This window comes from Crinia signifera, chromosome 9 (assembly GCF_055691185.1).
Source record: "Crinia signifera chromosome 9, ASM5569118v1, whole genome shotgun sequence".
In the NCBI taxonomy this organism is placed as follows: domain Eukaryota; kingdom Metazoa; phylum Chordata; class Amphibia; order Anura; family Myobatrachidae; genus Crinia; species Crinia signifera.
The window spans coordinates 154826837-154841693 of record NC_139225.1 but is presented as its reverse complement, the minus strand read 5'-3'; the positions used below and the strand labels follow the sequence as shown (position 1 = coordinate 154841693).

Genomic DNA, 14857 nt, shown 5'->3' with positions numbered 1-14857 from the left:
GTTTTTCGTGCAATTGAGAAATGGATCAAAAAATTTTAAATAATAGGGTCTAGCAGAAAACTGAATCTAAGAGAACCTAAAGACTGGTGTCTGTAACCATGAGATGGCAGATTTCCACTCGTCAGCCAGTAGATCCTTCTCCAGAAGAACTTGCAAAATATAGGCTACTACAGGGTAACGCCATCTGGAGGGTCTGAAGCTTGGTATATCTGACTTCTATAGAAACCTACAGGGGATGCATTTGCTGTTGGAACTGGAGGGGCTACAGGAGATATCTGCTGTGATCCCTACATAGTACATCCTAGGGATCCCAAAAATGTACAGACTCCCAACTAAAATGCAACCTCCGTAGAAAGTTAATGTTTTGTAGTTGGATTTACAAAGCTTCAGAATGTGAAGAGGTCATCTCCGGATGAAATTGGCCAACTTTTTTTTTTCAAAGTCTCCTAGAGAGGGGTCGGACCCTGGTGAGGCAGGCGCCGGCCGCACAGGCAAATTGGCTATGAGGGACCTGAACCAGGAAGCAGTGTGTTAGGACTACACTACATGACGTCACTAGGAAAGGGATCTTATCGGTGGCGATCTCCTGGCAAGAGTCAAACGTGGAAACCATTTACCACACAAAAATGTGTATTGTGATAAATACGTCCCTTATTCTTAAATGAACGATTAGTGATCGTGTCGTATAGACAACATAGACAGAACATCTTTATCTGATCATATAGACTTACATGTTGTCTTCCCCAACTATGCAGATGGCAGATAGAACCTTCAAGATCTCCGTCATCATATTGGCTTGTTTGGGATCAATAGCCCGGGCCAATAGAAGCAGGCTTCTCTCTTCTCCCAGCATCCTCTCCAGTCCATACTGTTAGACAGAAAACAGAGTCATTCATTTAAATTGACCTAAACATACACAAAGAATATATAACTACATAAACTAGTATTGCTATACACTGAGTCGCCTCTTCAGGCAAGCCTATCATATTTAAGTTCCACATGCATAACCCTCTGAGGCACTCCGGGTCCCCACCGTCTCCCCCGCCGCCGGTCCCCCTACCGCCCACCCTAACCCTGCCCATCTCCCTGATGCAGAGACGGGCAGGGACCCGCAGCCCTGCCGTCGAGAGAGTCCAGAGGGGAGGGTCTGGTGAGCTCCGGCCAAGGATGACAGGGGCTACATCTGTATTACTGGTGCCTGTCCTTGTGTTTCCCTCCTATGTCCCTATAGATTGTAAGCTTGCAGCAGGGCCCTCCTACCTCCAAGTCTGTCTGTTGTTACCCAGTTTGTTTTATCACTGTCTACCATTGTAAAGCGCAAACGGAATCTGCTGCGCTATATAAGAAACTGTAAATAAATAAATAAATGTAATGCTATATGCGACCAATTAAACAACAGGTGGAACATGAATTGTATGACAAACAAGGGGACATAACACCGCGTGCTGGGGAGTTGTGCATCAGATAATCTTGCCATGTGTTTTAAATAAACATGATCTGCAGGAAAACAAATCTGTCAAAGTTACTCTCTTCTCTGCATATATATAAATCTGAAAAAAAAAATCTGTGTACAGCATTGATCAGTAGCAAAGAAAGAGGATAAATGACTGTCTGGTCTTCTAGGTTACACAATCTCTATAAACTTCAAACGTTGTATATAAGAGATTGTATTTTTTATTGGAATCCACTGTAAATATTTTATAAAAACAATTCATACAAAAGTAATTATAAAAATGTAGATGGATTTGTCCAAGGAGTACAAGCAGGTGAAACGGACGTGCTGCTCTTTGCCGTTTGAGCTTTTGAGCCTTCTACCCAAACCGCTGGACATAAGCTGTGGAATTGGAAGAGGGTTATTCATATTTAATTAAATTTTAACCAAGCTGTCATGGCTGATGGGTGATACCCCTTTCACATCACACCTAATTACCGCGTTCATGTTGGTTCCTTGCCGATTTGACCCGGTAATTGGTGCGATGTGAAAGGGGTAACCGGGTTCTGCAAACAGGTAGCAACACAGAAATGCTAACTAGTAAAAAAGGGTTCTTACTGGTTTGTTGCGGTGTTGCTTTAAGGTGTGAAGGGTTAATCGGGTCCAGTGACCCTTTTGTGATGCGTTGGACCATCCCTCCCAAACCACCGACTTAAGAAATCTCTGCGGCTACCACAATGTCTTCTTGCTTTCCTCAAGTGCGACTTTAGATCATATACTACTAGACCTAATGCAAATAAACTGCGTCTGATGATACAAAGACATTGCTGAAGGATGGATGACCTTAGAGTGTACGGAAATAAGCACTCCCATTATGCCAGCCACGAACATGAGCTACCCCTGCTGATCCACCTCCTGTGAATCTAGATCAATGGGAAGACATGGGGAGAGTCCTCCCAGCAGTTAAGGTGCCCATACACGTTGCTATAAGCATTGTGCAATGTAATGCGTTATCGGGTGGATCGGATCACAATGCCTGCGGGAGCGTCACATTGCATGCTGCTTATCGCAGCGTGTATGGCCACCTATAGTCCTAGGCTACCGGTCTATCAGACATTGCTGCTTCTCTCCTGGAGTATATCACTGCTCTAAGCATCCTTTACTGACCACATGGGCCTACAAGCCCAAGGCCTATACATCTAGGATCTTCATCACAACAGTACAAGATTGACCAGTTGCCTATTTGCCATGACTGCCGGCCATAAATCATACTGTAACTATTAAAATGGTCTTGTTTTTTCTTCACTATTTTAACATATTTAAGGAGACATTGGGGCTAGTAGTGTAGGGGATATAGACAGTGGCCACACCTACACAGCATTAGTCACACCCATGCGGAACTGGTTACAGTTACTCCTTTTCCCACAAACGTGCCTTGGGGCACCGATTACAAGCTTTTTCAGATCCAGAGAGGTGCCAGGACCAAACTCATTGTGGAAACAAATAGATCTGCTCATATTTGCAAGTAGAGTACTAGGCTTGCTTAAGTTCTGGAGCATTTCAGCTACTCCGTTCCTACTTTGTTACAGAATAAACCCCATTTTATATGATGACAAGGTCTCTAAGTTGTATGGCCCTCGATGGCCAATACCATAATTTATTGTTCATGTCTCCATATTCAAATCTAGTGCACTATAAATAGTTTGTAAACACCCAACGCATCTACAGTAATTGTGATCCAGTCATTTGTTTAGTAGACCGAACAAGATGGGATTCGGTGCCCTAGACGTAACCCTTGTGAGGAGAAGTTGGTCCGTCCACCTAGAAGAAAGACGAGGTGACGTGTTTCTCCAGCACCCACCTTATTGTTCATAAACGCCTTCAGGCATTGGATGAGTTTATGCTGATTCTTCTTGTCAATTTTCTCCTGCCTAGTGAGGAAAGAGAAGATGGATATAAGACTGTCTAATAAACTGTGGCTAGCTCGGGAAAAGCGGGGATGTAACGTAGGTCTTACTGTTTTTTGTCCAGCAGTTTCTCCAGAACATCCAGGAGCTGCCCAAGGCCTTCATGTCCAAAGTTGTTAACCCAGCTGTTAAAGAGAGAGAGAATAATTATTGCAGTTTTACTTCAGCCAAGAAACCTGGAAGCTTTTCCAGTGTTTGATGGTCAGATAGGTTGTTGTTTCCCGTGTGTCTATTTGGGAGGTTTTGCAGTGATGTTTCTTAATTATACCCTGCCAACCGCAAACATTTTTGAAAACAACGCACACTAATGTCGAAGGCAGAGTTTTAAGTGGTGCCGCATATAGAATAACAGTGTTATAGGTCTGTGTTCAGAGAGCGGACACCAAGTAATGGGGCACGTTAAATAAATGGGCAAACAAAGGCAGGAAATCAAAGTTAGGCGAAGCCCAGACCTTATTTTATAAAAAAAAAAAAATTTCAATAATGTTTTCAGAAGTTAATCTGTTTCTTGTAGTCCCTGCACACTGGTCCCCGTTGTTCGGGGTTAGCTGCTTCACTTGCCGGGTGACTGGCCCGGTTTAGAGTTGGACAGGTGTGCTTGGGGTTAAGTGTGTGGAGCAATCTTTATACTGTGCAGCATTATGGGATACAGAAGTCTCATGATTAGTCCTATAAGGGACATGGTTATTTACTGTTGTTCAGTACTCCAGACATCTGATTCCACTCCAATTCTATCTAGCTGTAGTACATTGAAGAAGCAGATTATCGATTCTAGCACTGTTATTTATTTGTAATACCTGCCCATCTATATATGTTGCACTATTTATGTAATTATGTATTGTCATTTGTACTGTGAAGTAAAACGCCTTTACGCATAATAACAATTGTCTACGCAGTCATTACCTTTTCATAAACCCCAACAACACAGCCCAATAAAGGGGCGGAGCGCTGCACTTAACCCCAAGCACACCTTTTCAGAAGTTAAGACAATGAGGGTTTTTATTATGATAATTATTAGGGACTAGTTAAAATCCTGTAGAATTGACGGCTTCTTCAATGTACTACAGCTAGATAGAATTGGGGTGGAATCAGATGTCTGGAGTACTGAACAACAGTAATAACCATGTCCCTTGTAGGACTAATCAGGAGACTTCTGTCTCCCATAATGCTGCACAGTATAAAGATGGCTCCACACAGCTCAGTAGAGATCATCGGCAGCCATCTTGGGATAGGGCATGAAGCCTCCCTGAAGAACAGGAGGACTGGAGTCTGCATACGCCTCTTTCAACACATTCCACCACAGATGTCTAATGAAATATTTGCCCAGAATCATAACAGTCTCTTATTATGTTTGGATACTGGCCAGATGGGCAAACAAAGCAGATAAGTGTGCATCCAAATAACACAAATGGGCTACAGTAAAGCTTCTGGAATATTGACAGGCCTAGCATGAATATTATCTTATAAAGCAGGCATGGGTAAGCTTTATCCCTCCAGCTGTTGTTGAACTACACATCCCAGTATGCTCTGCTCCCGAAAATCTCGGTCCCCCCGGGAAAGCTAGGCAAGTCTCCCACATGCCCCCCAGAGCGCCCCCCCCCCCCCCACCCCATGGCTGCTGAAAGAAATGCTGGAATTAACGGGTCCGTGGGAGTTTGGGGGTCTAAAATGATGCAAATCTTGTCATTCCGTGTCATTATAGCCCCACTCTCTACTTGAAGACTCGCGAATCGCGGCGTTTGCGTAGATTGGGGGATCAGCCCCCCCCCCCCCCCCCTTCCCCCCGGCCAGGAGATTTGGTTGACCTCTCCAGGCTTCTCCCGGAGAGGCAAATTCAAAAGGTAGGCAAGTATGTATTTGGCTATGCTATACTGTTGCAGTGCATGCTGGGATGTGAAGTTTAACAACAGCTGCAGGACCAAAGGTTCCCCCTATCCCTGCTATAGAGTGTCATAAGATCCGTAATCATTGTTCTTCTATACGCCAGCCATAAAGCTGAATGTAGAATTCCAAGAAAATGTAGGTCAACAGCACCGACAATGACATATGTATCAATACATTATGTACATAGACAGAGCGACAGTCATTTCTGCGGAGTGACAGTCACATAGCGCGCACAGACAGAAGGGTAAGCAGACATAGGCTTAGTTATGGTTCTATATTCCAGCAGTTACTCGAAAAACACAACATTAAAAAAAGGGAGATGAGCTGTTATTACACCTTTTCCCAAACTCTAAACATTCCGCACAAAAGTTTTGCAGTCGTCTATGTATGTGTTGCAGAACCTGGATAATGACATGCGGTGCGATACACACGGCAGACACAAACAAGCCGTAACTAGGAAAGCAGAAGAATTGACCCTTTCCGTGGCAGAAACCCATTGAGGTTTTGGTATATCTGGATATTAAACATAAAAACAAAATCTTACGTTGTTTTAAAACAAGACTGAATAAGTATAACAATAGTGTGATACAACCAGGGTTGTAGAGCACAACGACGGGCCGAGGTAGAGGAAGAGGCTTGGTGAAATCCTTGAGGAGTGGGTACAACTGCAAGATAACTAAAGAGTCAGAGGAAGGGGGCATAGTTACCCGACCCCCGCACAGCTTGCCCGATCTGGGTATTTAGTACCCGCTCTCCCCCTGGATAGATTTGGTCTCACATTGCTGTCAATTTCTAAATAAATAATTAATATATATTTACACACACACACACACACACACACATACATGTATACACACACATGTAATTCCAATGCGTGAGATATAATGGGTGTTTGGTGCAATCATTTTCAGGTCAGTCTGAGACTAGTGGGCCGTTGGGTGTCCATACCGTTTCACAATGCAATACTGGAAAATGGCTCCTGGTACATTCCCCGTGTAACCTCTGTCTTGATTGGCATTAATTACAAAAGTAACCAAAACACTGTTACCAAGCAACAACTACATTCATTTATAGTTACTGACTGTTTTTCTGAACTGTGGCTCCTCCCAACAGTGTCAGTGATGTCACTCTCACCTGAGCATTCCAGCACAGACAGTACCAAGCATGTCACAGACCAGACTTAACCAATTATTATAAAGAGTAGCAAAGTACCCTCAACCTGAGCCTATTGCCAAGAGGAAAGGTATGGGAGGGGGGTTGGGCAACTGGAAACCCTCCTTATGCTTGCCTATGCCCCCGATGGTCTTCCCGGCCTATCCGCCAACACTGCTCATTCCCATCACACAAAAGCGGTTCTTCTGGTAATTTTAAGCATGCCTGCCGCTCGCAAAGGCTGCACCCCCCCCCCCTTTTTTTGCCTGCACAACTGCAATTGGATGATTGCATAAACATCCATTTGCATGAAATGCGCATGTGCAAAATAGAAACATTGGCCCTCCGTGCCCATGGAGGACCGATTCAACCGGAATAAGGCCCAAAGTGCGGACAGGGGCATCATGGCTCAACAATAAAATGTGTTGCACATTTAAGCCAGGTATTTGCTGTAGGCCAAAAAAAAACATTTCCAACCCTTACTAACCAACATAGCCCTGGTGGGAATTTGGCCAATAATCCGTATATCTTCCTAAAATCTAACAAATCCTGTAGTCGGCAAATATTAATTACAAATGTCGAAACAAGACTTCTATATACGGTGATCCAACAATCACTGAGTATATATTTCTGTAGTTGAAGTGAAACAGGGCCGAACCTTCAAAGTTTCCGAGTGACAGAATCAGAAACGCCTTCCTTCCGGCACACAAGAAAAACAGATTTGTTTTACATCGGACGCACCTACAGATTGCCTCTAGTTAACATTCGCAGTGACAGCGATGATTTACAATCGCTTTACACTCCTACATAATTTTGTATATTTTTTTTTTCTTAAATGAATTATATGAGCAGATGTTATACCTGGAGGTGTCAAATCAAATCAGTTTATTAAAAACAATCGTAAACACTTCATCTTCCTTCCCCGGTTCTCTGACAACGCGGAGACAACAGAAACTCCAGCTGGCAAACTTCTGGAAGTTTGTCCCAAACTTTCCTGGATAGCAGATACAATCTCAGCCAATTTAGCCATTGTTGTCAATTTTCAAGAAATTCAAAACCAGACCTGAACCAAAACATTTGAGGGTGGTTTTGGCAAGACACGAAGACATAGGTTCCGCTCACATCTCTAACAAACAGCCTCCGCGAGACAATGGAATTGCTTAAGACGGCTACAAACAGGGCGGTTCAGTCAAACAGATTGCACCGGCATATCGTTCAATGCTGGGTATGTGACATCGTTAGTGACACCATGCACGTTACAAGGGGCGTTGACCGGTCGTCCGGGCCTTGGTAAAATGTAAAATGTACGGTACAGGGTCTCAAGGAAGGGGCATGGCCCCATCCCCTTGAAAAAAAAAAAAAAAAAAACAAGAGGGAGAGAGAGGACAGGCTGCCGCTGCAGCTGCCTATCTCGCCACCTCAGCACACAGCACTGAGCAGTGTGTGCTGAGCTGGGTAGAGATGCTGTCATCTCTGTCCCCATTGCCTGGCTTCCTTCAATGGAGAACGGGGGAGTGGGACCCAGGCAAAAAGTACCGCTAACCACCCCACTCTCAAGGCCACGGAAGTACGGAACACTGATTTGTCGGTCTGTCATTAACAACGCTCCAGCGCGTATGGGCAATCTGTGCTGGCAGGGTGTCGGCATGAATTCCCGTCGTTCCAGTATATACCCAGCATTAGGGAGAGTTTTTAAATGCTCCATAGGAACAACAATGGGACAGATGTATTAAGCCTGGTGAAGTGATAAAGTGGAAAGTGATAACGTACCAGCCAATGAACGCCTGGCTTTTTTAAACAGATGTATTAAGCCTGGTAAAGCGGTGATAAAGTGGATCCTGATTGGCTGGTTGCATAATCAGGATCCACTTTATCACCGCTTTACAAGGCTTAATACATCTGCCCCAATATTCTGCCCCTTCGATTTAAGACACCATATTTTAATACCTATACAGCTTCTTTTTTTGCATCAATGTGTAACTAACCTGCTGGGTATTCACAGACTTCCAGTGATGTCCAGTGATGTCACTGGGAGGAGGGGCTTAAATCTGGTGGCAGTCAGAGGTGGTTCTTAAGTCCAGCGCTGGTAGAGAACAGTGTGGCTTCTGAGGACTGCACTGGCTGCATCCCGTAGAAGCCACAAAGGGCTGATGGTATATTGGATGAGTCCATAGGTGAAATCCGCCACTGGAACACATTTCCCTAACGTGGCAAATCCTGAAAACATGCATGGCACCGAAGCAAGACCGAGAGCCTCCCTGTTGTAGCGCTATAACGATTGATATTGCAGTGGACAATCAGTTAAGGTGTGCGAATGAAAATGGACCAACTAAATCCATACTTTATATTCTGAGCTGCACCAATGTCCTCTGGAACACATATAAAATAATGTTTCATGCCAGTTCCAGTCAATGCAGACTGCTCCCATTGCACACGTCGCAGGCAGCTCCACTGATTCGCTTAGAATGAAAATGCGCAATGCCGCAGCCACTTCCCCTGGTAGCAAATTGCACTTATATTAGTGTCCTGCTGCATTCCGTTTGGATCAAGCCTCTGCATTATGGAATGTGCTCTTATTCAACGTTCTCATCTTGTGTTATTTTTACTTCCAGCTCGGTGTTCGGCTTCATTTACCAGAAATGCACAAGGTGGTTTTTTTTTTGTTTTTTTTTATTGTAGGTTTAGGAAAATACTGTATGTTCCACGTGGAATAAATTCATTTCAAATCAGCCATCAATGCCGTCCTGTATAGATGGCAGCTTTTGTTATTATTGGGAAGTGCTTCCTGAAAGGTCATATTTTAACACAATTATATTTGGATCAACAGGACAATACCTGTCTTCATAGGAACATTATTAAGGGGTCCAAAATCTCCAAACCAATATGACTTTAAAAGCATTCCTACCTTAATTTTGCCTGCTGGAAAACCTGCCATGCTGTTATTCAAGAAATGCCAAGCTGTTACCTGTTATGCTGTCTACCTTCTACAATTAAAGAACCAGGCTTTCTTTCCATCCAGTGTATGCGAGTCCTTGTCACATTTGGCGCCCGAACAGGCAGTCCCAGCTGGACATCGCAAAACTACAGGAACCCTGGTAAGACAGTTATGAACTGGCAACATTTTCTGGTTACACATTGTGCAACTGCATTTTAAGAGGACATTGTCATCTTTAGCTCTGACTGAGAGACGGGAGTCACACCTCCTGAAATTAGAGGCAGGGTTAAAGCTCTTAGCACACGTTTTTTTCCGCCAACCCTGAGAAATGTGCCATTTGTATGGTAGAAGCAAATTATTTTGGGGTACATTGTAGGCAGAGGACAAGGTCAACCTCAGAATAGTAAGGTAGAAGCTCTACTTTAAACCCAAATATACAACTTAGGACATTTCTTGGACTTGGTGGGATATTACTGCAGTTCAATCAGGATAAATGGGGAGGAGAAGCCCGTCCTCTATCTTAGCCATAAGTTATTGTCCAGAGAGCACAGGTACTCAACTGTAGAGCAGGAGAGCTTGGCAATTAAGTGGGCAGTGGAGTCCTTCAAGTATTATTTGTTGGGACAAGAGTTTTTTTTTGGTAACAGACCATGCGCCCTTGCAATGGATGAACATGAACAAAAGGGGAATGCTTGTGTGACCTGTTGGTTTTTGGCCTTATAGCCATTTAAGTTTGAGTTGCAGCATTGTCCGGGGAAACCTCAACGTAAATGCCCTTTCCAGAAGGTTTGTAGGTGCCAATCCTCCAAGCAACCCTATGGTGAAGCTAGGGCAGGAGGAAGAGGGCGAGATGGGTGATCTCTGGAAGTGTGTGGGGGGGGGCTGTGTATCTAGGTGAACGACACATGTAGGGATGGGCAAGGCAGAGAGCTCACCTAAAAATGTCATGGCTTTACCAGCATGGGGGGAGGAGTGTGGCAGGGACAGCATCATTCGTCATGAAGGGAATGTGAAATATCCAGTTCAGGGTTTAAAGCAGCAGGACTCATAAGGTCCAGTCCGGGTTCTCCTGAGATGTATTGTGATTCACTGTCTGCTAATTAACAACACCCGTTATTTCCTGTTATACGTTTGTTCAGAACAGAGGGTCAGTGTTCTCAATACATATATCGCAATTGTGTTAGGACCTGCAGAAAAGTGGGGTCCCGTGGAGGGGGCTGCAGGCTTAAATGCATTAATCAATACATTAACTAAATCTCTGCTGTTTATTCTTATTAGTTAATTTAGTGAGTGCAGAGCCCCTGCAATTTATATTTAAACAATGTGGTCACAAACCCTAGGGCACCCCAGAGTAAGTAAGCTGAGGTTTTGCCTAGGATGCCGGAAAAGCCTTGCACCAGCCCTGGTGATTTTAACATTCATATCGGGCCATCGGCAGTGATTGTTCAATGGGGTATACGTTCAGAACGTCGACACCAGAATGATGACTGTTCATAAAATACCTATTCAATGATGTCCTACTGTTCTGAATATTCTGCCAAAATTCTGAACAATAAAATCTGTTTGGCCGCATGTTTTCTATAGCGCAGAGATTCCACGGAAGGAATGTTTTTTTTTCTCTTATTGTCCTGTATCGAGGTCTCTGAGGATGGCAGACAAATCCCCGATTTATAAACACGGACAGTTAATTGCAAATTCCAGGAAATATAAAAAAACAGATGTTTGATGGAGCTGACAGGTGGAAAACCTGGATCTTACGAATCCTATGCCGATAGACGGTCTCCCGGGAATACCCGTTTACAATACAAATACGAGCCATTTATTTGGGGTTTGTGTGAGCGCTCTATACAACTGGAATAAAATGCCTTAAGAATTATTCATTTTATTTTCTAATAGCTTGGGGAGATTATTCATGTGTGCGGCTTATCCAGAATCTATTTGCACTCACTTACAGAGAGAGTCGTTATGCCGACGTATCAGTTATAGTATAACCGCTGCTGCTGGTGCTCGGGTATGGCGGCATCTGTAGCAGAGACTATAGTGATTGTAGCGGATATGATAGACGGGTAGGTGAAATGCTGTAGGTGTGGGATCCGTGCATTGTGAGGATCCCGATGTCATGTACGGATAGCCGCAAGAACCAACCCAGGTGTCCCGCTGCAAAATGCGTCTTTTTACCGGAAAATGTGCGGACAGTAATTTGGTTCTTAAATTGCACCAAGAGATCAGAAAACGGCATGCTTCATACATAGATGTAGCCCTGACCTCAGGACTTCCTGGCAGGCCATGAACTGAACTGCAGAACCATAAAAGGTGCAGATTTAACCCCATCTGCCTCTGCTCACAGTGGTCGGGTCCTTCAGTTATACACACAGCTGATCACACTGGCCGGGTCCATCAGACACACACAGCTGATGACACTGGCCGGGTCCATCGGACACACACAGCTGATGACACTGGCCGGGTCCATCGGATACACACAGCTGATGACACTGGCCGGGTCCATCAGACACACACAGCTGATGACACTGGCCGGGTCCATCGGACACACACAGCTGATGACACTGGCCGGGTCCATCGGATACACACAGCTGATGACACTGGCCGGGTCCATCAGACACACACAGCTGATGACACTGGCCGGGTCCATCGGACACACACAGCTGATGACACTGGCCGGGTCCATCGGACACACACAGCTGATGACACTGGCCGGGTCCATCGGATACACACAGCTGATGATACTGGCCGGGTCCATCAGACACACACAGCTGATGACACTGGCCGGGTCCATCGGACACACACAGCTGATGACACTGGCCGGGTCCATCGGACACACACAGCTGATCACACTGGCCAGGTCCATCGGACACACACAGCTGATCACACTGGCCGGGTCCATCAGACACACACAGCTGATTACACTGGCCGGGTCCATCGGACACACACAGCTGATCACACTGGCCAGGTCCATCGGACACACACAGCTGATCACACTGGCCGGGTCCATCATACACACACAGCTGATCACACTGGCCGGGTCAATCGGACACACACAGCTGATCACACCGGCTGGGTCCATCGGACACACACAGCTGATCACACCGGCTGGGTGCATCAGACACACACAGCTGATGACACTGGCCGGGTCCATCGGACACACACAGCTGATCACACTGGCCAGGTCCATCGGACACACACAGCTGATCACACTGGCCGGGTCCATCAGACACACACAGCTGATCACACCGGCCGGGTCAATCGGACACACACAGCTGATCACACCGGCTGGGTCCATCGGACACACACAGCTGATCACACCGGCCGGGTCCATCGGACACACACAGCTGATCACACCGGCCGGGTCCATCAGACACACACAGCTGATCACACCGGCCGGGTCCATCGGACACACAGCTGATCACACTGGCCGGGTCCATCGTACACACACACAGCTGATCACACTGGCCGGGTCCATCAGACACACAGCTGATCACACTGGCCGGGTCCATCAGACACACACAGCTGATCACACTGGCCGGGTCCATCGGACACACACAGCTGATCACACTGGCCGGGTCCATCGGACACACACACAGCTGATCACACTGGCCGGGTCCATCAGACACACACAGCTGATCACACTGGCTGGGTCCATCGGACACACACAGCTGATCACACTGGCCGGGTCCATCGGACACACACACAGCTGATCACACTGGCCGGGTCCATCGGACACACACACAGCTGATCACACTGGCCGGGTCCATCGGACACACACACAGCTGATCACACTGGCCGGGTCCATCGGACACACACACAGCTGATCACACTGGCCGGGTCCATCAGACACACACAGCTGATCACACTGGCCGGGTCCATCGGACACACACAGCTGATCACACTGGCCAGGTCCATCGGACACACACAGCTGATCACACTGGCCGGGTCCATCGGACACACACACAGCTGATCACACTGGCCGGGTCCATCAGACACACACAGCTGATCACACTGGCTGGGTCCATCGGACACACACACAGCTGATCACACTGGCCGGGTCCATCATGCACTCACAGCTGATCACACTGGCCGGGTCCATCGGACACACAGCTGATCACACTGGCCGGGTCCATCAGACACACACAGCTGATCACACTGGCCGGGTCCATCGGACACACAGCTGATCACACTGGCCGAGTCCATAATATACACACAGCTGATCACACTGGCCGGGTCAATCGGACACACACAGCTGATCACACCGGCTGGGTCCATCGGACACACACAGCTGATCACACCGGCCGGGTCCATCAGACACACACAGCTGATCACACCGGCCGGGTCCATCGGACACACAGCTGATCACACTGGCCGGGTCCATCGTACACACACACAGCTGATCACACTGGCCGGGTCCATCGGACACACAGCTGATCACACTGGCCGGGTCCATCAGACACACACAGCTGATCACACCGGCCGGGTCCATCAGACACACACAGCTGATCACACCGGCCGGGTCCATCGGACACACAGCTGATCACACTGGCCGGGTCCATCGTACACACACACAGCTGATCACACTGGCCGGGTCCATCGGACACACAGCTGATCACACTGGCCGGGTCCATCAGACACACACAGCTGATCACACTGGCTGGGTCCATCGGACACACACAGCTGATCACACTGGCCGGGTCCATCGGACACACACACAGCTGATCACACTGGCCGGGTCCATCGGACACACACACAGCTGATCACACTGGCCGGGTCCATGGGACACACACAGCTGATCACACTGGCCGGGTCCATCGGACACACACACAGCTGATCACACTGGCCGGGTCCATCGGACACACACACAGCTGATCACACTGGCCGGGTCCATCGGACACACACAGCTGATCACACTGGCCGGGTCCATCAGACACACACAGCTGATCACACTGGCTGGGTCCATCGGACACACACAGCTGATCACACTGGCCGGGTCCATCGGACACACACACAGCTGATCACACTGGCCGGGTCCATCAGCCACACACAGCTGATCACACTGGCTGGGTCCATCGGACACACACACAGCTGATCACACTGGCCGGGTCCATCATGCACTCACAGCTGATCACACTGGCCGGGTCCATCGGACACACACAGCTGATCACACTGGCCGGGTCCATCATGCACTCACAGCTGATCACACTGGCCGGGTCCATCATGCACTCACAGCTGATCACACTGGCTGGGTCCATCGGACACACACAGCTGATCACACTGGCTGGTCCATCATGCACTCACAGCTGATCACACTGGCCGGGTCCATCGGACACACACAGCTGATCACACTGGCCGGGTCCATCAGTTATACACACAGCTGATCACACTGGCCAGGTCCATCATGCATTAACAGCTGATCACACTGGCCGGGTCCATGGGACACAAACAGCTGATCACACTGGCCGGGTCCATCATGCACTCACA

The 14857-nt window shown here is 47.3% G+C and overlaps 1 protein-coding gene across 1 annotated transcript in view; it reads right to left on the bottom strand.

Moving 5' to 3' along the window:
- DIAPH2 (diaphanous related formin 2) overlaps positions 1–14857 on the bottom strand; it is a 490290-nt gene that overhangs the window by 273008 nt on the left and 202425 nt on the right. Inside the window, exons 7-9 of the mRNA XM_083160814.1 lie at positions 3450–3524; positions 3294–3363; positions 732–868 (exon numbers count right to left, since the gene is read on the bottom strand). Of these exons, the coding sequence (XP_083016940.1) occupies positions 732–868; positions 3294–3363; positions 3450–3524 (282 nt within the window). The remainder of the gene's footprint in view (positions 1–731; positions 869–3293; positions 3364–3449; positions 3525–14857) is intronic.